This window comes from Anabrus simplex, chromosome 2, assembly GCF_040414725.1.
Source record: "Anabrus simplex isolate iqAnaSimp1 chromosome 2, ASM4041472v1, whole genome shotgun sequence".
Taxonomy (NCBI): domain Eukaryota; kingdom Metazoa; phylum Arthropoda; class Insecta; order Orthoptera; family Tettigoniidae; genus Anabrus; species Anabrus simplex.
The window spans coordinates 37,653,432-37,678,381 of record NC_090266.1 but is presented as its reverse complement, the minus strand read 5'-3'; the positions used below and the strand labels follow the sequence as shown (position 1 = coordinate 37,678,381).

General features: G+C 39.1%; 1 protein-coding gene across 1 annotated transcript in view; it reads right to left on the bottom strand.

Annotated features, from left to right (window-relative positions):
- The window catches only part of fax (failed axon connections), a 301,195-nt gene that overhangs the window by 32,108 nt on the left and 244,137 nt on the right, over window positions 1-24,950 (bottom strand). The window contains exon 6 of the mRNA XM_067140266.2: window positions 10,287-10,467. Within this exon, the coding sequence (XP_066996367.1) occupies window positions 10,287-10,467 (181 nt within the window). The remainder of the gene's footprint in view (window positions 1-10,286; window positions 10,468-24,950) is intronic.

The window sequence follows — 24,950 nt, the reverse complement described above, 5'->3', positions numbered from 1 at the left end:
AGAAGGACATTCCAGGAATAATTAATGAACAAGGGGAGTGTATATGCGAGGATCTTCAAAAGGCAGAAGTATTCAGTCAGCAGTATGTAAAGATTGTTGGTTACAAGGATAATGTCGAGATAGAGGAAGAGACGAAGGCCAAAGAAGTAATAAAATTTACATATGATAACAATGACATTTACAATAAGATACAAAAGTTGAAAACTAGAAAAGCAGCTGGAATTGATCAGATTTCTGGGGATATACTAAAGACAGTGGGTTGGGATATAATACCATATCTGAAGTACTTATTTGATTATTGTTTGGTCGAAGGAGCTATACCAGATGAATGGAGAGTTGTTATAGTAGCCCCTGTGTATAAAGGAAAGGGTGAAAGACATAAAGCTGAAAATTACAGGCCAGTAAGTTTGACATGCATTGTATGTAAGCTTCGGGAAGGCATTCTTTCTGATTATATTAGACATGTTTGTGAAATTAATAACTGGTTCGAAAGAAGGCAATTCGGTTTTAGGAAAGGTTATTCCACTGAAGCTCAACTTGTAGGATTCCAGCAAGATATAGCAGATATCTTGGATTCTGGAGGTCAAATGGACTGTATCACGATTGACATGTCTAAAGCATTTGATAGGGTGGATCATGGGAGACTACTGGCAAAAATGAGTGCAATTGGACTAGACAAAAGAGTGACTGAATGGGTTGCTATATTTCTAGAAAATAGATCTCTCAGAGAGTTAGAGTAGGTGAAGCTTTGTCTGACCCTTTAACAGTTGAGAGGGGAGTTCCTCAGGGCAGTGTTATCGGACCTTTATGTTTTCTTATATATATAAATGATATGAGTAAAGGAGTGGAATCGGAGGTAAGGCTTTTTGCGGATGATGTTATTCTCTATAGAGTGATAAATAAGTTACAAGATTGTGAGCAACTGCAACGTGACCTCGAAAATGTTGTGAGATGGACAGCAGGCAATGTTATGTTGATAAACGGGGCTAAAAGTCAGGTTGTGAGTTTCACAAATAGGAAAAGTTCTCTCAGTTTTAATTACTGCGTTGATGGGGTGAAAGTTCCTTTTGGGGATCATTGCAGGTATCTAGGTGTTAATATAAGGAAAGATCTTCACTGGGGCAATCACATAAATGGGATTGTAAATAAAGGGTACAGATCTCTGCACATGGTTATGAGGGTGTTTAGGGGTTGTAGTAAGGATGTAAAGGAGAGTGCATGTAAGTCCCTGGTAAGACCCCAACTAGAGTATGGTTCCAGTGTATGGGACACTCACCAGGATTACCTGATTCAAGAACTGGAAAAAATCCAAAGAAAAGCAGCTCGATTTGTTCTGGGCGATTTCCGACAAAAGAGTAGCGTTACAAAAATGTTGCAATGTTTGGGTTGGGAAGAATTGAGAGAAAGAAGAACTGCTCGACTAAGTGGTATGTCTCAAATATTATTACAATACTATAAGTCCACCTGTTCAATACAATATGATCCACTATTTCATATGGTCAAAAAAATTTTATACATAATACATAAAAGTCAAAGGTACATGTTTCACCCTCCTTACGGGCACCATCAGCCTATATCAATCTTAAAAATAATACAAATAGAGACATTCTAATCTTATAAATTATAGGTTAAAATGTTGAAAAATGATTACGTAAAACATTATACAATAACATCTAAAACAACGATAATGCACCAAAGTATGTTAAAAGAGTGAATTAACAGTTTTGAAGATTTGACTTTTATGTATTATGTATAAAAAATTTTGACCATATGAAATAGTGGATCATATTGTATTGTATTGTACTGTATTGAACAGGTGGACTTATAATACTGTAATAACATTTGAGACATACGTCAACTTCAATACGGAACCAAAATGAGAATAGTTACTTGTAAGTGGTATGTTCCAAGCTGTCAGCGGAGAGATGGCGTGGAATGACATTAGTAGACGAATAGGTTTGAATGGCGTCTATAAAAGTAGGAAAGATCACAATATGAAGATAAAGTTGGAATTCAAGAGGACAAACTGGGGCAAATATTCATTTATAGGAAGGGGAGTTAGGGATTGGAATAACTTACCAAGGGAGATGTTCAATAAATTTCCAATTTCTTTGAAATCATTTAGGAAAAGGCTAGGAAAGCAACAGATAGGGAATCTGCCACCTGGGCGACTGCCCTAAATGCAGATCAGTATGATTGATTGGGATGTCCAGTTGTATTCTCATTTTAAACAGAAATCTTTTATAACATGTAGCAACAAAAGACTAATTATCCCTGAATATTTCAAAATCAGTCCAGTGTTCTGCCAGAGCAGCATTCAACTGCAGAAAGTTCAATGTTGAATAAAAGGAATTTCAATTAACAGCACAAGCATAACACCTGAAACAATGTACTCATTAAATACATTATTCAGGCATACTCTAAAAGTATAATGCTTTCTAAATATTTCAGTGAATAGCTCAATTGAACAGCACATTATGGCCAAGTGGGTTATGAAATAAACAGAAGTAAAACATTTGTTTTAAACTGCATGTAGCAGTGCTCTATCACTAAAGCTATAGCACACAGCTGCACAAGATAGAAGCCTTAAACAAATATTGCAAGTGTAGCAGTGCAAGTCACACATGCAATGCTGTGTTGTGTTAAGAGGTGGTACACAGGGGCATGTGCAAAGCATCTGTATGCAATAGACATACCGAGTTTCAGACTTCATAAAGTAGCAAGATATTCTCAATTCATCTCTGCATTACATCATTTTATAGTGTAGCACTGAAATAGAATATAATGTTTGCATTACCTTCGGTTTCAAAATACTTTTATTCATGATTTAAACAAAAATAACTTCAGTGTATGGTGCAACCATACTAATTTGAGGGAGAGAGACTTGCCAAGTACTAGCAAGTCAAAAACATGTGCATGAATGAACGTTGTAGCTACGCATTCGCAATATGTTTTGTTCAAATGTCAAGTTCAACACTCATTTCCTGGAAACGTGCCTCTCGGGAAAGTCCAATAATTTTCCCTTAACAGAACTACCCTGGTCTCTCTCCTTCCCCGTTGAGACACCCAGTTTTTTGGAGGTGCTTGGAAGTCTGGGCACAGCTCATTTTGATACCTACTAATATAGTATCAGTGAAGCCAACAGTAGATATTTAAGAATTACAGATTCTCCCTCTTCCCACAGTAATCTGCCACCATGTTCATATCTCTCTCTCATTTTACACACACACACACACACACACACACACACACACACACACACACACACACACACACACACACACACACACACACACACACACACACACACACACACACACACACACACACACACACACACACACACACACACACACACACACACACACACACACACACACACACACACACACACACACACACACACACACACACACACAGAGAGAGAGAGAGAGAGAGAGAGAGAGAGAGAGAGAGAGAGAGAGAGATAAAGAGATAGAGATATCTGTTCTTCCAAATTTAAGCTCTCATTTCCTCTCGAGTTTGCTGGACCCTTCTGAATTATTTTACAGATCATAGACCTACTTAATTTTACTATTCTCATGGTCTCTGTAACTGATCTTTACCCAACTTATTTTCCAAAGTACCTAATCATGAACATTACGTACCTGTCTACGATTGTTCGGTGAGCGTTTCTATGAAGTTTGATGATTAAATGTTTCACTAAAAAGCTCAGTAATTTCCCCCCTTCCATAACACTAGCATTACTGCACACTAGATTGTTGATCTGTGGAGTAGTAGACAAAATGTCTCCATATTTTCAGTACAGGCTTAACTATATGCAACATAAACCAACTGAATAATAGTCAACTTACCAAACTCTCATTTTAAAGAACTAATAAATATATACAACACCTTCACATACACTAGTAATAAATACTAAAACAGTACTAGCACCATCTCAGATTGTTTTCAGCTAGAGGAGGAGCTGCATGCCATTTCCTAAACAACTGAAATATGGAAACAGCTGGCAGCACACTTAAACCTATTACAGGGATCTGAAAGTTTTAACACAAGGCAAAGGCTCAGAGTATCTTTTCTTTGTTAAGAAGTGGAAAGGTTATGGCCGAGCCATTTCATCAGTGCCTCATGTGATAACGTAGCTTCCACATAAAGAGTATTACTATGACAGTATTGGTCTTCTGAAGTGTACACACCGATATGAAAAGAAGGCTCTAGCCATGGCCTACAGGGATTAGCTAAGTAATTTCCCCACCTTGGGTTTGAATTCTATCTCTGCAAGATAATGGAAGACCAGTTTGATGGACTGGAACAGCAAGCACTTAGCATCAGGCAACAATTTACACATGATGTATGTTGAAATCACATCTCAGCCATGAAGGAAGATTTATTTTTAGGCTTATTCCAGTTCGATGCTGGAATGGTACCTAACATAATGGGCCATAGTCATTTCTCTCCCAAACCTAGCCTCCAAAATGTATACTAATTATGAAAGATTACCACAATGAAGCAATCTACCACCTCTTCAAACACCTGGAAAGCCATGTAGAAGTGTGGTAATGGAATAATTTACCAATGGAAATATTTGATAAATTTCCCAGTTCTTTGAAATCATTTAAGAAAAAGTAGGTATACAACTGATAAGGAATCTGCCACCATGGCTGTTTCATTGACTCACTAAGCAGTATGTTCCATGCTGTCGATGGAGAAAGCAGATGAAGCTTGAATGTAGTCTTTATCTTCTATTTTAAAGTTGGAATTCGGAATTCAAGGACAAATTTTCGCAAATAGACAATTACTTTAAATTAGTGCGGAGAAGTTATTGGAGAACCAAGGTGCAGCTCCCAATAGCTGGCCATACATGGACAGATTTTTTCGCAGGCCTCGCCTTTGGGGTCAGATCCGACAGACTGCCTGCCTGCCTGCCTGCCTGCCTGCCTGCCTGCCTGCCTGCCTGCCTGCCTGCCTGCCTGCCTGCCAGGCGTGACCTTCAGAGACCCGGCCTGCTGTACACCATGAACTGCGGCACCAAGCCTGTTTTGTTGTGCAACATAACCTGTCAATATTCCAGACCCTCTCGTTAATGGAATGATCCCTTTGTTCTCAGCAGGCCAAGCCTCATCCGCTGGCCTTGGAAACTAGTTTGAAATCCTTGCCGGTTGGGTCTGCCGTACTTAGAACTGTGCGATGGACATCTAAGCAGATTTCCAGGGGGAAAAAAAATGCTGTTGAGGCTGTTGGAATGTGCATTTTGCTATATGTTAAATCATGTAAACGAGACAGCTTTAGTCACATGAGTCTGATACAACACCTGAGAGAAAATGAACCACACGATTACAAGAATTATTTACGAATGGACCACAGCGATTATGATATGCTGTTTGGTAAGCATGTACCGGGTGAGCTGGCTGTGCGGTCAGTGGCACGCGGCTGTGAGCTTGCATCCGGGAGACCGTGGGTTCGAATCCCACTGTCGGCAGCCCTGAAGGTGGTTTTCCGTGGTTTCCCATTTTCACACCAGGCAAATGCTATGGGGTGTGCCTTAAGGCAAATGTAGATACAAGGAATACCAGTCAAATTTTCAGTTGAACTTTAGAAAACTAGAGCCAGAGTAAACAGGGAAATAAAGCTATTTAAGCAGAGTATCGCTACCCGTTGAAGGAAAATTAAGGTGATAGGCCAGTGCTGTGTTCACAAGATAGATTTTTCACATCCAGAATTACATCATCTGGATATATCAAAAACAGCAAAAGGCTGCTCTGGACAGTTACATGGTTTTTCAACCCGATTCGACAGCTGATCTTATGTCCGTGATGAAAAGTGAAAAGAGCATCAGTGAGAAGTCTGGAGAGAATTACACTAATGCTGTGTTAACTACATGCACAGGAAAAGCACCCCTCAATTACTGGAAAATACTGTAGTCCAAGGCATTTTAAAGGAGAAAATTCACTACCATGAGAGTACAGCCATAAAAAAAAAAAAAAAAAAACATGGACTGAAATTTTTCACTGTTGTCTGCTTTGCCTGGAAAGAAAAATGTGAAGCCTCTAATCAAAAGATCATATTTCTAGTGAACAGTTGTTCTTCCCAAGGCAGATTGAATTTGTTCAAGCAATTATGATACTGCCCATGTGTATACTGCGGCCTACCAAGCGAGTTAGCCGTGTGGTTAGGGTTGTGCAGCGTCTGCTTGCATTCGGACGATAGTGTGTTCAAACCCCAACTTTCAGCAGTCCTGAAGATGGTTTTCAATGGTTTCCCCGATTTTCACACCAGACAAATGCTGGGGCTGTACCTTAACCCGGTATTACTCACCAAGTCTTTCTTTGTGTGCACCATTACTCACTAGAGAGTAGTGCTCACCTTGATGTTTAAAGGCCATAATATGCCTATATGAAGATTGAGGGAGGCATCCATCCATCCATCCATCCATCCATCCATCCATCTGAGTGGCTACGGAGCCAAGCTCTGCACTCTTGAGACACGCACATTTTTTGAACCTCACAGTCAGCTGTCCTGAGGATTGTTTTCTATGGTTTCCCGTTTATGCTTCCAGGCAAATACCGGGAAAGTTTCTATTCATGGGCCACAGAAGATTCCTTCCACCTCCTCATCTAATTTCGATCATCATTTTAACTCCATTAGCTCCTCAACCAAGGTTGGCATCAGGAGGGGCATACGACCATATAACTAAGATATAAATTCATCCCTGACTGAATCAAAATACTGTACAAAATGGTACATAAACAATTTATTGAGAAATACGAATGAATAAATTAATTCAGACCATAGTTTTTTGTTTAGGAATACAAATGCTGTAACTAAATTTAAACAAATTTAAGATAGTATTCTTAATAAGATGCAAGCACATAATCCAGCATAATCGGCAAGAAATTCCACATAGTGAGTAATCACTTCTGTTGCTTTCAGCATCTTTCCTGGAGGATCTGTTTGCGAATTTTGTTTCCAGGTTCAAACATTTGTAGCAGGACCATGGAGAACCAAGTTAGTAATTCCATCCTTTCCTAAAACTAATGAAATAACAGCCTTCCAATCAAATAAAGTGCCTTTTCTTCCTCAGAACTTCCAGACACACTGTCTATGATCATTTTTGTAAACCTCATCTGTTTCATTACCACCACTTCTGTTGTTGAAGTCCTCTTCCTCCAGCGCTTAACCCAAATATTAAAGTATCTGATCAGTGGATGCCATAACTTGTATAAATTAAATAACAGTCAGAGTATAAACATTTCACATTAAACTCAAGCATAAGACTAACCTTGACTTGCTACTGACGCCGAGGTGTCATTTATTCTACTTCACTTCCTCCAAACGTTTTGGTTCTGGGCTAATCGCCGCTGAAATCGGTGTCAAGCTTTCTACATTTCTTTTCTTTCCCTCCCCTGTTTAATTAAAAACACATACCTTGAGCATCGCGCTCATTCTTCATTGAAACTACGGGAAGTAATGGACCCTGTATGTGGTGACCTCTACACGGAGTGCTCGTACTGTGATGCTCCACCCCTTGACCAATTAGAGCTCTCTGCTACGAAAGCTCGTCATTGTCGATCCTTGGTCTGGGTGAGTGCAGCCATTATTGAGTGGAGTGCAGTTGGAGGTGGACCTGCGTTCGGTGTCTCAGGTGCGAGTGGTTTTTGGCGTACATTATGGACTTCGGGTGAAGGAAATTGCGAGAGGACTTCCTCTCTCGCCCTCAATGTGTTTTAATTTTCTTAAAATCTTCGAGGGAACGTCACCAGTCTGTATGTTTATTTCAATTTTCCTTATGGCTTCATCATAAGGATGCGAGTATTAAAATGGCGCTACGGTGTCACCTCAATTCGGCAGAATTTTTCAGCACCCTCAAGAACTTTGACTCCTTTCAGCTTTCATGAATTTGAGAAACTATTATGTGGTGTATGGGACTAAGTTGCTTTTGGTAGTCATGATTTCGGCTTTCAAAAAAAGATTTAATTCCTATAATGTAACATTTCGGATTAATTTTTTTCCTATATTGATCTGGGGTGAAGCTAAATCGTTAAAATTATCATGTAGAAATTTTTTTGAAGATCTTGTAAAGTTTACAATATTTATCGTTATGAAATCACCCCAACTAGGTTGAGTTTTAAACCATTTGAGTTCTAACCAAGAGGACGGGAGTTTTATTTTAATTTTCTCTGTCCTTATTTTAATTTTCTTGGTTCTTTCTTGTTCTTTTCATGTAATATTACACTTTCTTCCTTTTTCGGGCTTCTGTTTCCGTGGTAACCTTTGGTTATGCTTGGTACATGGCGTTGGTGCGTTACTATGTCAACTGGTGATTATAGAGTTTGTTGATTAAAAATTATCTGAAGGTGGATGATGTTTGCTGTTTTCTCGGACTCTTCCGACTTCGTGTGACTATTCCGATTATTGTTTGAATTCCCCTTACTTTTAATGAACACTTGAGCTTGCATTGGCGCCATTTTATTTTAAATATTCTGTTTTAATTGCTACCGGGGTGATGTGTCGTTGGGTTTATTTAAACTGGACTGCCGGTAAACTTTTCCCTTGGTGAGAACTCAGTGGTTACGAAAGTAATTTCAAATTATTATAATAAACAAATATTTAATTTCCCCTTTTCACTGCTATGTTGAGGCCTAATTTATGTTATGAATAGTTCTATTTTCTTCGCGGTGGTCGACCACGAAAAATCATACACTTTTCCTTGGTATTAAGATCACGGCCATTTCCTTCCCGCTCCTGGCCTATTCCTGTCCTCATCGCTATAAGACCTATCTGTGTCTGTGCGACTAAAAAAAACTCCAGCCTCTTTCATCACTGGGAAATCCGTGTAACCAAAGTCACGATTAATTCAGTGTACACTCTCAAAAAGATTGTCGCAGGGGATACAACTAGTCATTCTATAAGCCATGGAAATGATCAAGATGACGTGTGGAAACTTCCCTTCGATAGAGACAATGAACTGCCAGCGGAAGTCTAAGATTTCATTTGTGATCAAGAATGAAGGGAACGACAAACCTGATGTCTTTGAGCTGAACCCAGAAATTAGGAGAAAAAATTACAGAGATAAATCTCACCCCTGCAAATGTAACTGCGGATTATTCTACTGGCAGACAGTGGAGGGACTGTGGTAAATGAGATTATGAGTACCTCATTCATAATGTGACTCAAGGGGAAGAAGGTGAAGACTGATAGCTGTGCTGGTAAAAATTAAAGAAAAAAACCCTGTCTGTTGGAAGTGTTTCTAGTGAATTATGACTTTTCTAGTTCAACAGAACAGTGCTCCCGATAATGTGATTAAGTGCGCAAGTCTTACCATTAACTACCTAGAAGAGTATTGTAAAATGTTGCAATGCAAAAGAAAGATTTTTTCTTTAAATTAACAGTTGAGTTATGCTACAGACTATATTCACTCTTAAGTAATTGGATAAGTACAGCTGCTGTATTTTGGAACTGATCAAACACAGGCAGAATAAAACAAAGCCAACTGAATCAATAGAAATGGGGAGGAGAGGCAAGGAGAACTATGACTGCAGTGATGCAGACAGGGGCCTCTCAAATGCCCAAAATCTCACATGTGCAAACTGAGGCACAGAGGTTCTGTGCACAATGCATCGGTTCCACTCGGCTCAGACCAGCGAGTCTCGGGGCGACTAGGCTAAGCTCGGCTCAACTCTGCTCAGATTTGGAGCGCTACAGAACAAGTGAGGAAGATGGAGACAGGCGGAGCACGCAAGACCGGCGTGGGGAAAGAGATAAAGTGCTACCGCTGCAAATCGAGGAGTGGGGGTCTGCACTCTGGTCAACCAAGCGAAGTAGTCTTTTGCACCATGCAATGCACTGGTGCATGCACCCTGAGAGACCCTGGATTAAGGGATAGTAGAACTAGGCTTTAATATTTGTTGTGGGACTGATGTGGTCTTTTGATGAACTCTCAAAATATTCAAATTACAAATTCCTCAGAACTGCATAGGAATTTATCTTAGCAATCTGAACACAATGGCGTACATGTATACTGAAAATGGATTAAATCTGTATGGTCACGTATGCAAGGTCTCATTAGCCTGTTGAACTGTTACTTTTTAACTGTGTAGCCTAGCAGGCAAAATATGGTACAACCTAGAAGTACCTGAAATTTAACTTCTTCCTTATTTATGCAATTGTTGACATAAAGCCCCTACCCATTGTTCTTTGAAGAAAAATATTTCTGTAAAAATCCTGATGGTGGTGTCATGAACTGCACGCACAAGCAAGAAAATTATCCAAAACTGACATTTTCTTACCTTTTCTTTCTCTATTTCCTTCTCAATTTCTTTCTCTATCTCTTTGTCTCCTTCTTTCTCATCCTTTTCCTTCTTTTTCTCTTCTTCCTTTCCTTTCATCTCTTTCTCCTCTGGAGGTGGCTTTGGCAAATGAGAGTTGAGGTCCAGTGTCTTGCAGATCTCATCCCAATCGGGGAAACACCTGCAAAATAAGAAATCCATCTTTAATTTTATAATAAAATTTACATCACACTGTACACTAGCCAATTAATGGGACAAGACCACAACAAGCTAGCTTCATGTTATTGGCTTTTACATCCCCAACTGCTTTTATGGTTTTCACGACTTAAGGTGCCGAAATGTAGTCCCCAAGGAGTTCTTACATGCCAGTAAAACTGCAGACACAAGACCAATATATTTAAGCACCTTCAAATACCACTCGACTGAGCCAGAATTGAACCTGCCAAGTTGGGGTCAGAAGGCCAGCGCCTCAACAGTCTTGACCATTCAACCTGGCAACAAGCTATCAAAGAACAGAATAGCAACATGAGATCTAGGCAAGATTTCCCTGTTTCTAAAGATCCATTTCACTGCCGAGCATTGATTTGAACTTTCAGGTAAACAAAAACCATAAAACAATTTCCCTTTTACATCTCTTACAGAAGTTCACTGGGAAAAAAAATAAAAAAATTCAGATGCAGGTTAAACAAGTGGTGGGACAGCAATTCGTAAAATTTCTACGACACACTGAAATCGTGCCATTACAAACAACAATCCCAACACAGAAAATAAAAGAGAGGGTGGGTGGGTGGGTGGGTGGGTGGGTGGGTGGGTGTAGGCGCGCATGCATTTATTTTTACAGGGGGTAAGCAGAGACTTAATATATGACCAAGTGTAAGAGCGCATGTAGAGAAGACACAGGGTCTTATTTTCAGCAGCAAGCTTCTTCAATGGAGGAAATAAATTTGTTAGCATTTAACTGTAGTACAGTATTATGAAGAAGGGAATAGAATTAAGTAATTTAATAGATATATGTTTACCTGATATGGTAATAAGGATTCAGTAAGGATTAATATGAATTCCATGGTAGGAGAACAGTATTGCTCTTTTGGACCTACAAGGAGTGAACATACCACCTCTTAGCCATAATTCTTTGTAATTAAGGAATATTATACTGTACTTTATGTTGTATTATGAAATAAAGAAAAAAGGACACGGCCATTTTTTACTTGCAAGTTATTAAGATAAGTATGGTACTTAACATTCTCTATTTCATAAACAGATTTGCAGGGAGAAAGCACAATGGCAGGAACAGCCATTGCTTTGTTGCCTGCCTTCATTTTCCTTCCGAGTTGCTCTCATATATGTAACACGTAATCCATTACTCGGAATCGCTGGCAGCTTATCGTGTTCAGCTATTTGTGTGCGTGTTCTAATATTCTTTTACTGTAAAGCAGTTATTACTGAAGGTTTCGATGCTGTGGTGTGCTGTGATGCATCACACCATGACTTGCATGGATACAGGAATTCACTAGGATATTTATATGGGCTTGGTTTTGTTATTTAGCTGCTTCTTACAGTGAGCACATTTTATTCTTGCCACCGTTTTCCTGTATTATTGTGAAAACCAAACTGATCCCCCTTGAGGTAATAAGTATAATTTGAAGCTTAGCATCTTACTTTTATCATGAACTTAAGTGTTGAGTTTCACAAATTTATGTGGAGCCATTTTCCTATTTGGTGTGAAAATCAAAATCCCTAAAAAAAAAAAAAAAAAATTAAAAAAAAACCTGTCCCCTCTAGTTCCTAAAAATTTTCACTTCAGTTTCTTCCCCTTCTTATCTTGAAATTAAATTCAGAGTTTCACCAGTATATGTATCGCGATTCTCCCGTGATGTTGAGCAGAACCGTGTGATATGGCAACCTTGTTGTAGTAAGAGCAATACTGTTTTCTTAACATGGAATGACCTATAGGAAGCAATATTATGCATGCAGAAATTCTCATGGAACTGGAGAGTATCAGACAGGATGAGAACAGCTGGAATTATTATTATTATTATCATTATTATTATTATTATTGTGCCAGATTTTTGCCCTGCAGGAGTTTTCACATGACAGTAAATCTATAGACATGAAGCAGACATTTGTGCACCTTCAAATACTACTAGACTGAGCCAGGATTGAATCTGCCATGTTGGGCTCCGCCGTCCGAGCTACTCAGCCGAGTAGGGCGATCTCAATGTACCAAATGTTAACAGGAAGGTAGTGTGAATGATAGAAGACATAAAAAACAAATAGTACATTAAGTTAATCTGGGAAGGACAGCTGAATCAAACTGACTGAACCAAATAAAGTGAATATTCTAGATGTGTTGCTGATAAAGCCAGGTTATTTCTAGAGAGAAACTGAAGTGAACAATGACAGATCACAATGGTGTTCTTGTCATAGCCAAAAATAAATGTGATAGAAAGAAAGACTAAAAGAAAGACTTATCAGGCAATACCATATGATCAATAAGACAAAGAGGGTTAGGAATAGTTTTGGAAATAAGGCATGATTTAAGAACTTACTAGGAAATTTTATATAAGAAAGGTAAGAATAGCATCATGTCAAACATAATTGACAGATTAATTTTTTGTTGCTAGTGGCTTTACATCGCACAGACACAGATAGGTCTTATGGCGACTATGGGATAGGAAAGGCCTAAGAGCTGGAAAGAAGCGGCCGTGGCGTTAAGGTACAGCCCCAGCATTTGCCTGGTTTGAAAATGGGAAACCACAGGAAACCATCTTCAGGGCTGCCAACAGTGGGATTCAAACCCACTATATCCCGGATGCAAGCTCACAGCCGTGCGCCCCTAACCGCATGGCCAACTCACCCGGTAAGATTAGTTTTTTGGATAAAATGGAAGGCAGAATCAGGTTCCACAAAGGGCATTTCAGGAATCATTACTGAACCAAGAAATGTAGAGGGGATTACTTACAGAAAGCAGAAGTATTATGTCAGCAGTATGTTAAGACTATTATAGTATAAGGATAACGTTTAAGTAGAAAGAGGTTACAAATACTGGTGAACTACTGAAATCTATCTATGATAAAGAAGTTGACAAAAAGATACAAAAGTGGATAGATAGCTTCGTAAAAATGCTTCAGCAATCCAGTGTAAACAATAAATGACAACCAAACTCTAGGTTAAGTACAGAAACAAATAAAAATATTTAAATATGTTTTGATGTTGGTGTGTTTATACAGGTAAGTTTTAGTGTAACATTTATACTGAACTTTTTGTGTTTGGCAGACTGAAAACAAAGACACGAAGCACAAAGACAGAGTGAACTAATGTGAATGAACAGTGAGAATAAGAGCACGAACTTCAAGATTGTGAGACCCATACTGTGAGTAACACAGGCTTACCGAGAACAATTTAAAGTGCAGAATTAGTAGTTTGATAACTACCAGTTTCTGTACTAAGTATGAACTTAGCCAACATACAATATTTAAAATAGATAGCAGTTTTTAATGTGCTGAAACTGTGAAAAAATTTTTGTGATAAAAATATTTGATAAATATCACAACCATTGATGTTGAGGTAAATAAATATGAAGTATTTTAATAAATACGGTGCTACCAAACATGCTTCTTAAGGCAAATGGATGTCTGCATAGAAAAATGCAGTATGGTATATTCATTTTTGACATGCCAGAATAAATATTATGGAATTTACAAAAAGGTCATGTTTTGTTTAAATAAGACAAAAACAACCCCCCATCTTTGAAAAATTTGTATCAGCTGATACTTGCCACTAACGTGCTGGAATGGTCAGTTGCTAGAAGTAGCCTCAGAATTGCAGTGAACAACAAAGGTCATCTCCAAATTGACCATCACAAATGCTTGCCGTATATCTCTAAATGAACACATTATGCTGCAAAAACGACCGCTCCACATTACAGCACATCAAGCACGTATAGTTAAAGAGGCATTTCACCAAAACTAATGCCATCAATTTCACGAACATGAGTACCCTCCAGCTCATCAGCAAGTTTGCACATTTTTAAAAACCTATGTTTTTCTAATTCTATGGTTTCTAATTTTGATATCTGACCTTTAACAGTCGCCGTACCTGCAAGGCTGATTGTGAGTGAATTTTTCACTTACGTCTATGGTTTTACGCAAGAAGCTGAGACTGGCAGATACAAATGCCATATTTTTCAAAGAGCTGTCTTTCGGTAACTCTTGAATCCCAATTGACAACCAGTCACAGAAACAGGTTCCAAGAAGGACATTCCAGGAATAATTAATGAACAAGGGGAGTGTGTATGTGAGGATCTTCAAAAGGCAGAAGTATTCAGTCAGCAGTATGTAAAGATTGTTGGTTACAAGGATAATGTCGAGATAGAGGAAGAGACTAAGGCCAAAGAAGTAATAAAATTTACGTATGATAACAATGACATTTACAATAAGATACAAAAGTTGAAAACTAGAAAAGCGGCTGGAATTGATCAGATTTCTGGGGATATACTAAAGACAAGGGGTTGGGATATAGTACCATATCTGAAGTACTTATTTGATTATTGTTTGGTCGGAGGAGCTATACCAGATGAATGGAGAGTTGCTATAGTAGCCCCTGTGTATAAAGGAAAGGGTGATAGACATAAAGCTGAAAATTACAGGCCAGTAAGTTTGACATGCATTGTATGTAAGCTTTGGGAAGGCATTCTTTCTGATTATATTAGACATGTTTGTGAAATTAATAACTGGTTCGAAAGAAGGCAATTCGGTTTTAGGAAAGGTTATTCCACTGAAGCTCAACTTGTAGGATTCCAGCAAGATATAGCAGATATCTTGGATTCTGGAGGTCAAATGGACTGTATCGCGATTGACATGTCTAAAGCATTTGATAGGGTGGATCATGGGAGACTACTGGCAAAAATGAGTGCAATTGGACTAGACAAAAGAGTGACTGAATGGGTTGCTATATTTCTAGAAAATAGATCTCTCAGAGAGTTAGAGTAGGTGAAGCTTTGTCTGACCCTTTAACAGTTGAGAGGGGAGTTCCTCAGGGCAGTGTTATCGGACCTTTATGTTTTCTTATATATATAAATGATATGAGTAAAGGAGTGGAATCGAAGTTAAGGCTTTTTGCGGATGATGTTATTCTCTATAGAGTGATAAATAAGTTACAAGATTGTGAGCAACTGCAACGTGACCTCGAAAATATTGTGAGATGGACAGCAGGCAATGGTATGTTGATAAACGGGGCTAAAAGTCAGGTTGTGAGTTTTACAAATAGGAAAAGTCCTCTCAGTTTTAATTACTGCGTTGATGGGGTGAAAGTTCCTTTTGGGGATCATTGTAAGTATCTAGGTGTTAATATAAGGAAAGATCTTCACTGGGGTAATCACATAAATGGGATTGTAAATAAAGGGTACCGATCTCTGCACATGGTTATGAGGGTGTTTAGGGGTTGTAGTAAGGATGTAAAGGAGAGTGCATGTAAGTCTCTGGTAAGACCCCAACTAGAGTATGGTTCCAGTGTATGGGACCCTCACCAGGATTACCTGATTCAAGAACTGGAAGAAATCCAAAGAAAAGCAGCTCGATTTGTTCTGGGTGATTTCCGACAGAAGAGTAGCGTTACTAAAATGTTGCAATGTTTGGGTTGGGAAGAATTGAGAGAAAGAAGAAGAGCTGCTCGACTAAGTGGTATGTTCTATTAACCAGCGTTTCGTCTTAGGTCTGACACTAGACTCTTCAGAGTGGGATGTGTCAGACCCTACCCACTGACGCTGGGGTGTATGCAGGTGAACTTATCAGCTTATTTATGAAGCACAGTCTGATAACTGCATACGGGAGATAAAACTCCACAATGGAATTAATGCCCGCCTAGCAATTCCAAATGGAAATTTTCAGTTCCCATGGAGGGAATTAGATTCTTTTCCACCAATAGAGCATATCAAAAATCAGATCAAAAATTAGATGGATGGCTTTTCCGGCGTTTGCTCTATTAATCTAATTTTTGATCTGATTTTTGATATGCTCTATTGGTGGAAAAGAATCTAATTCCCTCCATGGGAACTTAGAATTTCCATTAAGTGGTATGTTCCGAGCTGTCAGCGGAGAGATGGCGTGGAATGACATTAGTAGACGAATAGGTTTGAATGGCGTCTATAAAAGTAGGAAAGATCACAATATGAAGATAAAGTTGGAATTCAAGAGGACAAACTGGGGCAAATATTCATTTATAGGAAGGGGAGTTAGGGATTGGAATAACTTACCAAGGGAGATGTTCAATAAATTTCCAATTTCTTTGAAATCATTTCGGAAAAGACTAGGAAAGCAACAGATAGGGAATCTGCCACCTGGGCGACTGCCCTAAATGCAGATCAGTATTGATTGATTTGAAGTACATTCACAATGGATGCAAACATTTTTGTAATTGTCTACATACTATACCATAAAGTGCATGGCTCCATTAAAAAACCTAGGAATGGTGACACAGTTAGCAGCAGGTATTTCTTTCCCATGCTAGCAAGTAAGGATATCAGAAGTAGTTTGTCATTCAACACACCAACTACAACATTTCTTACTTTTCTGCCACTTTACTAATTGGTTTCAACAATGTTCATCCATAGTTTTTCACCATCACATACCGCCCAAATACTTTGTAAAGTATATTTGAAACATTCGTCTGGAGGCTCAAAAAAATGAATACATTTTTTAGGAATCTCATTCTGATTCTTTTTCTGAGAGGAATGTTTGTGCAAAGAATGCTTTACATGCATCAAAGCAACTCTGGGGGCATTTGGTTGGGCCTACATTTGAAGAATCTGGTTCATCTATTAGAAATTGTCGTGAACACACATGCGAAACAGCAGCAATGTGCTTATTTCCAGGCAAATGCTGGGTTACTGTAGAGCATTGATAAGCACATACTGTTTTACCACACTGTTGACAAAATAACGCTTTTCCATCGGTAGTGAAAATATTACAAAATTCATCTACATATTGAAGACCCAATCTTTTACTAGACTTCACTTTGCACAATGGTTTGTAGGCTGAGAGGTGCACATTTACTGTGATTCCCTGTTTCAAAAAAATAATTATTTTTTTTAAATGCAGCAGACAATGAAAGATATTTCTTTAAACTTAGAAATTCAGATAAAATCACATGACCACGGGAACGATACGGACCGAAACGACTAACCTTACAAGTGACAATCCCACTAGTCTGTTTGGGGAATATCATTCCAGTGCGTAGTTCAATCAGTTTTCCCCATCACCTTATCTCTCCGCGACTGCCTTTCGCTGACATTTTATAAACCAAATCCAAGTGGACTGACTAATACAAGCGAGTCAGATTGCTAGGCAACTCAATCATGGAGGGAAGCAACTTGTGCAGCGAATCTAATCACAGTGAAGGTAACTAAGTAGCTAGTGACCAGTTAGTCTTCGAATTTCCAGAAGGAAGTCCATAAATAGCCACAACATTCAGAAATTTGACATTAGACACACTAAAAAAAAAAAAAAAAAAAAAAAAAAAAACCCAGTACCATAATCTTAAAATAAGAATAAGAGGATAATTTTATACTACACAAGCATTTTAAATTTCACTAAGTAGCAAACATTGCCCATTTATGCGATTATGGATTTCCTTAAATATTTATTTACATAAATGTTGTGTGAAAATGAGTATGTAAAACAGATTAGGATCTTACATCTGGGGATGCACAACAGGAATTGTGTTAAACATACGCAAGCAAAATACATAATTACACAAAAATCTGCTCCCTATACATAACCATCAACAAAGAACAAGAATTTATCAGTAACACTGACAAATCCTTTTGTGGCCCTGACTGTCCAGCAAAAACTTTTCTGTTCACCATACACAGTATGAAACTCTCCCACCGATTGTCACTGTAAGGAGATGTTACATCAACGCATTCTAAGTAGTCATCTTTTTCTTCAAGAGGCACTATCTGAATCACTAATACCGCACTGCTTCTCTCCTAACAGAGCCGTTTCAATTTCCGAACCTGGAAGATGATTCGAATGCCCTGCCACTTTGCACAGAACCGGCCCATTAGTACTTCCCCCGACAATATTCACCTTCCGCTTATGACTATCTCTTCTAGTCCCCATCCATTCTGCATATCTGCAACCAATATTGGCTGTAGTTTCTCTGTAGTGAGCTGCTTGGAGTAACTGCCAATGCAAACCTGCTAACTTTCAAACAGAAATCCGGAAGATCCTACAGCGGAAAATTTTTAACATGTGCATGCATCGCAAAGTCCTCAGACATAATGGAAAAGGACGGCATGAGGGGAGGTTATAAACAATACTTGTACCGGGCGGTACACCTCCACGCCGCTAATTCAAACCTTGCGCCAGTTGAAACTCCCCTACTGGAGGAAGTCTGAACTTTATCTAAGGTGTTAATTTTAAAGTTTCTCAGAAGATGTCACTACTTGGAAATCTTGGAGTTTTTGAACTGGGTCGTTTTCGATGTGTTTTTGTTTTGCCTGTAGTAAGAAGTGTGAACTTTCTCTTCTAGAGGACACTACTGAAGAACTACAATAGTGCACCCTAGTGCGAAGTGAAAGAACTGTTTTTTGGAGAAATTTTTATTTCAAAAGTTTGTTCCTTGTTAAATTTCTTTCTGTTATTGTTAAAGTTGGCTGTATAACCCTTTCTTTCACCTTGTTTTGAATTTAGCCAATCCCGAATTTCTCGAATTAATTTTCCACCAATAATGTGTTTCTTCTTCGTATTGTGTAGGGGTTTTCTTGGTGAACCAATAAAATCCTTGTGGGAGGGTGTTCTCATTCCTGTAACGCCTCGAACTTTCCGCGAGAGTATATAAACTGCTGATTTTAGGGTCTCTGCGCCACTTCAGTACCATCTTTCAGTGTGTAAAGTACGTAGCAGGGGGCGAGAAGCGCCTCTTTCTTCGGGCAGCAGTTCAACAACAAGGTAATGGCCGTTTAATAACTTCTTTTCGTGCTAGCTCAGCAGTTTAACTCTCGGGGCGGGTCCGAAGCGTTTCCACCATGTAACTTTCCCTAAAATGTAAAGACTCTTAGCATCTATTCTCTTTTAAAGCTACACATTGGGATAGAGAGTGCTTAACCCTCTCGAGCTCCCACTCATATAGTTTTGAGGTGAACTTATTTTTCACAACCGATCCTTCCTTAACGTAATGTAAATTGTTTTTTTCTAAAGTCGCCTCTTTAGTATGGGATTAGCCCTTGCATTAGCGGCCTAGAGCCAGATTAGGTTTTAAACAAAATGTATTAGGAGTGCAGATCGCCTCCTCTCAAATTGGTATTTTAGAGGCCATGTAATTAACCTTTTCTCACTTAATAGGCCTCAGTAGGTTGGGTATTTTACCCCTGTGTTTATGTCCTTAGAGGACAACTTGAAGGTGGAATTTGGTGTGGCCTTTGACAGGCTTAAATTTTGAGAGCGAGTTGCTCTTTCTTGAAAATTTTGTTTTCTGCGCGCCTCAAGGAGGCTTTACTGTGTAATTTGGAGCAAGTGCTCCTGGGCATGAATGGGGTTTTCTGCCCCTCTGTTAAAACTTATTTTGGAGTAAAGTCGGGCTAATTGCCCAAGAATTGTGAGTTCGGGGCTCGAAGCCCAAATCCGGTAAATACTGTAATTGTACTTTTGTTGCCTTGCTACTCTGTACCTGCCATACTTGTTATTTCTTGATTTTGCAAAGAAAATATAACCTTGTTAAATTTTAAATTAACTTTAATTTCGTAGCCTGAGACCTGTTCACCCCCGCACCTTCTTTCACCTCTGCTGTTCCACAGATACCTCGGAACAATACTAATATAAGTCTAATATATGTTATGATCACCCCTGAAATTAAATACATACACAAAGTTACATCTTGACTAGTCATCTGCTTTCACTTAACACTGGGAACACTTTCTGTGATTGTATAAAACAAGGAAATTAAGCAGAATATGCCTCCCTAAAAGACTATCATTTCTTAGTTGAACACATTACGAACACCACTAAAAATACTAAATCGCTTACAAATTTGTCACACAAAAGCACGAGTTTCAGAACTACCGCCAGTATTACACCCACAAACAAACAAAGCCTTTCAGCTCTTATCAAGCACGACGCAGTTACTCAAGTCGTTATATATAAATTCAAAGACTGCTACTTTTCATGGATTTCTTTTCTTCAGAAACAAAGCCTGCTACTTGCTTGGGAACATCTCAATGAATGAAGTAGCAGTTGAGGTCTAACAGGTGACAAAAGCACAGAGATAGTCCATGTGATTATCAATGCACTTACCGGTCGAATTTCAAACACTGCATCTCTTATTACCAGCTACTAGCAAAAGTCAAACAATTCCGATTTGACCGCAGAAAGCAAAACCAAGTGCGGATATTAAAAATGCGTACAATAACGTTCATCCGCACAACTGTAAAACGCTCAAAATCCAAACGTTTTATGGAAAAACCGGAATGCTTGGCAGGTATGCTAATGTCTTGAGAGCGCCTAGCCAGTGGGTTTTTTTTTTAAGTCAGAAGATTTGTCTCCTGCCAACAACCCCCTCTGTATTTTTCATTCCAGAATTTTTTCAGGAGATTATATCTGCTATTTCTCATGAGACCAAGTCATTGAAGCTTGCTAGTTTTCACAGTGAGAAGTACTTATCCTTTCTCAACCTTCAAAGTACCTCTGCATTTGCAACGTGATCTGTGCATGACAATTAACATCTTTTGGTAGAGCCCCATCTCGAAGGCCTATAATTGAGCACTTGACTATCAGAAGTTTAAATTTTTAGCACAGGTTGCAGTCAACACCAAGGCACCTAGGAATCTATTTTCATTTTGTATCAAAGGTTAAAAGGCAAATTATTCTCCAATTCAATGGTGCGCAGTGACCAGCACACTGCTGCTGTAGCTATTAAGCGGAAGCACATATGCATATGTAGAACTAGTCTGAGAGGTTGACCCCTCAGTGTAGTGGATTTAAATGACCGGTCGCCTCTGTTCTACGAGAGGAGTTCTAAGCACTGGAATTTATCAGATTCATGCAAGATTATTTCAAAGCAGCATAACAGTACTGTTATTTTACAGGCTTCAATAATACTTTCACGTGCATGTTTAAAAAACTCATTCTTTTAGAAAATATGCTATCTTATATTAATAACCGAGTTTGGTATGAAACGTCTTTCAACACCCTCAATGCAGACACCCGCTTTGTAATCTGGAAGCCAAAACACTGTCTTTCTCTAAACTTTCAGCTTGGACACACACATTGTTTGGCTGTCTTACCCCACTCTTCGAGTTCTCTTAAGGAAATGCCTTTCAGTGAGATAAGGCACATTTGTCGAAAAACTAAGGACTTTTGTACGTGAATGTTCCACAGGCAGTGCCTGTACAACATGCACTAAATTTCAAGTGGTCTATTTTAGATTCTGGTAAATATCTACAATAAATGATCATTGCATTTAGAATTGCAAAATTCATTAATTTCCTGAGTAACGTTATATACCGCTTGATCAACTTTATCTCTAAGAAGGTAGCCATGAAGGAGCTGATCTTTCAGATAGACTCCACCTATGTTCTCAATATAGTCTACAGCAGAAGGTGACCTCGTTCCGAGATCATGGGCTCCCTATAAACTGATGCATTTGACCAATGTAATTCTGCACATTATTGCTCTAACTACGGACTTTGTATACAGAAATGTCGTCCGCATCACTCAAATCAGCCTGAATCACTCTTGCTCCATTTCCACATTCGATAACCCGCATTCAGTCATAGAAGCCATCTCTACTCACGACAGATGGAATGCATGAGAGTAGTAAGGAAGGTGGTCAGGGAAAAATCAGTCTGAAGAAAGCCCTGAATAGACAGAATTTATGATTATGTTGACAGTTCTTCCCAGAGAAGAAAAAGGTGTAATGTAAGAAGTATGCATAGTCTTCACCAGACAGGCAAATGCATTGGTTGCCCCAGGTGTCCGAATTAAATATTACTCAGGATCTGGTGTTTATAGGTTAAAATGTGCCCTATGTGAGTTCACATATTTTGGCCAAACAGGGAAGAGCTTTTACACAAGGTATCTGGAACATTACAATGCTTCCAAGCATAACAAGTATTCAGCCATGAGCCAGCATATGACTGAAACAGGCCATAAGTTCACCTCAATAGATAATGATTTGACGATTGTTAAAAGCCTAGGCAAAGGGAAATTATTTAACGAAACTGAGAACTTGTACATTTATTTGGAACAAACTTATAAAAATTAAAATCTTAACGACGTCATCGATAACAAAAATCTGTTACATGAGAGAATTCCAATGTTAATCCAGGCCGTAAATCAGAATAAAGTTCCCAGTATGTTTAAATCACAGAACGCATGCGCTCCAATAGCCACGTTTAATGCCAGGCTCGCCCAATCCAATTCGAGTAACACCTCTCAAGCAACGACACGGACGCACGATTTGAAACTCACTCCCCTTCCCCTCCACGCTCCACCCCTCCATTACAGCATCAATACTACACTAGGAGTAGCAAGCTTAGTCGTTCAGACACAACCGGAATAATTGGTCCCAGCTAACGTCGACAAGACAAGTAAGTCCATATGATAAACACTCGTCGACAAGACAAGTAAGTTCATATCATAAACACTCGCTCTGCAATTACTATCATATTGAATTCTAATTCCCCGTTTTTTTTCTCTTATCCAGTTACAGACAACTCGTATTCCTCCCAAGGTTGAAAAATGCACCAATGGGAAGTTAATCAACAAGAATGACATTATTCCAAAAAAAATTTATTCGATCAGGAATAGTTTCCAACATACATGCTTCAACCTTAATACATAACCATGCTTCTTTCTAAAGGAATATTCAAACTGATTCATACCCTAACATGAACGACTTTAACCAAGGTTCCGGTTTTGTAACAATACTTACGACTCAGGAGACCATAACAATTGAAGAAACCCCAACTCGCGCTGTGATAGATCTCTAGTCAATACGATTTGGATGTCTAGTCATTATAAAATAAATTCATTCACTGTTCGTAAATTCTGGCAAAGTTAATGTACATACTGTATATATTGTAAACTATGTGAAAAGCATAAGACCATTGTATTTAGTTTACTATTAAGTTCCAATGTTTATAGTTTTAATTCTTGACTTAAAGATTTAGCAGTGTTCTCCCGAGGCCCTATCTTATGGGTGCACCGCCCAGCCGTTTCCGCTGACCGTCCGGCTATCATAACCTAGATATCTGCTAGTTGCATAATATTTCAAGATAGGTCATACGGCGACGATGGGATAGGCGTGAAAATGGGAAACCGTGGAAACTATCTTCAGTGCTGCCGACAGTGTGGTTCAAACCCACTATTTCCCGAATGCAAGCTCACAGCTGCGAGCTCCTAACACACTCAGATTACGTAATATTAATACACATTCCAGTCATTGAAAACCTACAACCTGTTTTCCAGTCAGTGACCGGGTCAGGGATGGAATGAACGAGGCCCCATCTTGCGGCGAGGATAGGAATTGTGCCGGCTGCCAAAGACTGTCGCACTCCTCAGGGGCAATGATTAATGGCTGACAGATGAAATGATAGTGAAGAGTATTGCTGGAATGAAAGATGACAGGGAAATCTGGAGCACCCGGAAAAAAGACTGTCCCGCCTCAGTTTTGTCCAGCACAAATCTTACATGGAGTGACTGGGATTTGAACCACGGAACCCAGCCGTGAGAGGCCATCGCGCTGTCCCCTGAGCTACGGAGGGTACACATATTTCAGTCATTGTGTTTTCCAAATTAAAATGTGAACACTGTAAAACTGTTAATTTAAATGAAAAAAATCATTGTCACCATAATTGCGTGAGTTACATCTGAGTTCAGCTTATCACATAGTGTCGTGTGTGAGCGGTGTCTGGATTAGCGTGGAATCTCACGCGAGCACTCGATTCCGCGGGACGTAACAAACCCGTCTGGCTCTCCACAGCAACCGACCGATTATGAACGAGCAGTAGAACACTAGAAGTTCAAAGTACTCTGTTACGCCTTCTTCATGAAAAAACTAAAATAGTTTAATTTTGCAGTTAATGTTTACCTGTCTAATATTATTGTTAATGACCTGAGGGGAATATGTTGAAATTTTATATTTATTTTTTACGTAGTATTCCCCGCCCGGCTACTCATTCCTGCCACCCAGGAAACTAAAATTTCTGGGGAGAACACTTTATAGTCCATCTTCGTAGTAAGCGTCTTTCTGGACGACCAGAGGTGTGGCCTGGCCTCGAGTGCGAGGAACTATGGGAGCGTTCGCGCTGGTGGTGGGGGAAGAACTAGAACCTTTCCTCCAACTGACACAGTCTAGTTCAGGCAGCGGACATAGCCCTGGGAACTGACTGAAATAGTGTGGAAAGCTTAGGCGCGAAACGTTCCCGGGTCGGGGTGGTCATTATGCAATGGCTCATCGGTGTACATACATCACACTAACTCAAAGGTGTAGCAATTACTTAATATGATAAACTAGTGAAAATAAAATAGTAGCGTACATTGTACAAATCGAGTCTTGCATTTCGATTGTCTGCGTTTAACCTCATCAATTAACTACACAGGCCTTTGAGTATAACATTCTAAAATTTCAGTTTTATTCCAGTACTGAAATACTTTGTAACTTTCG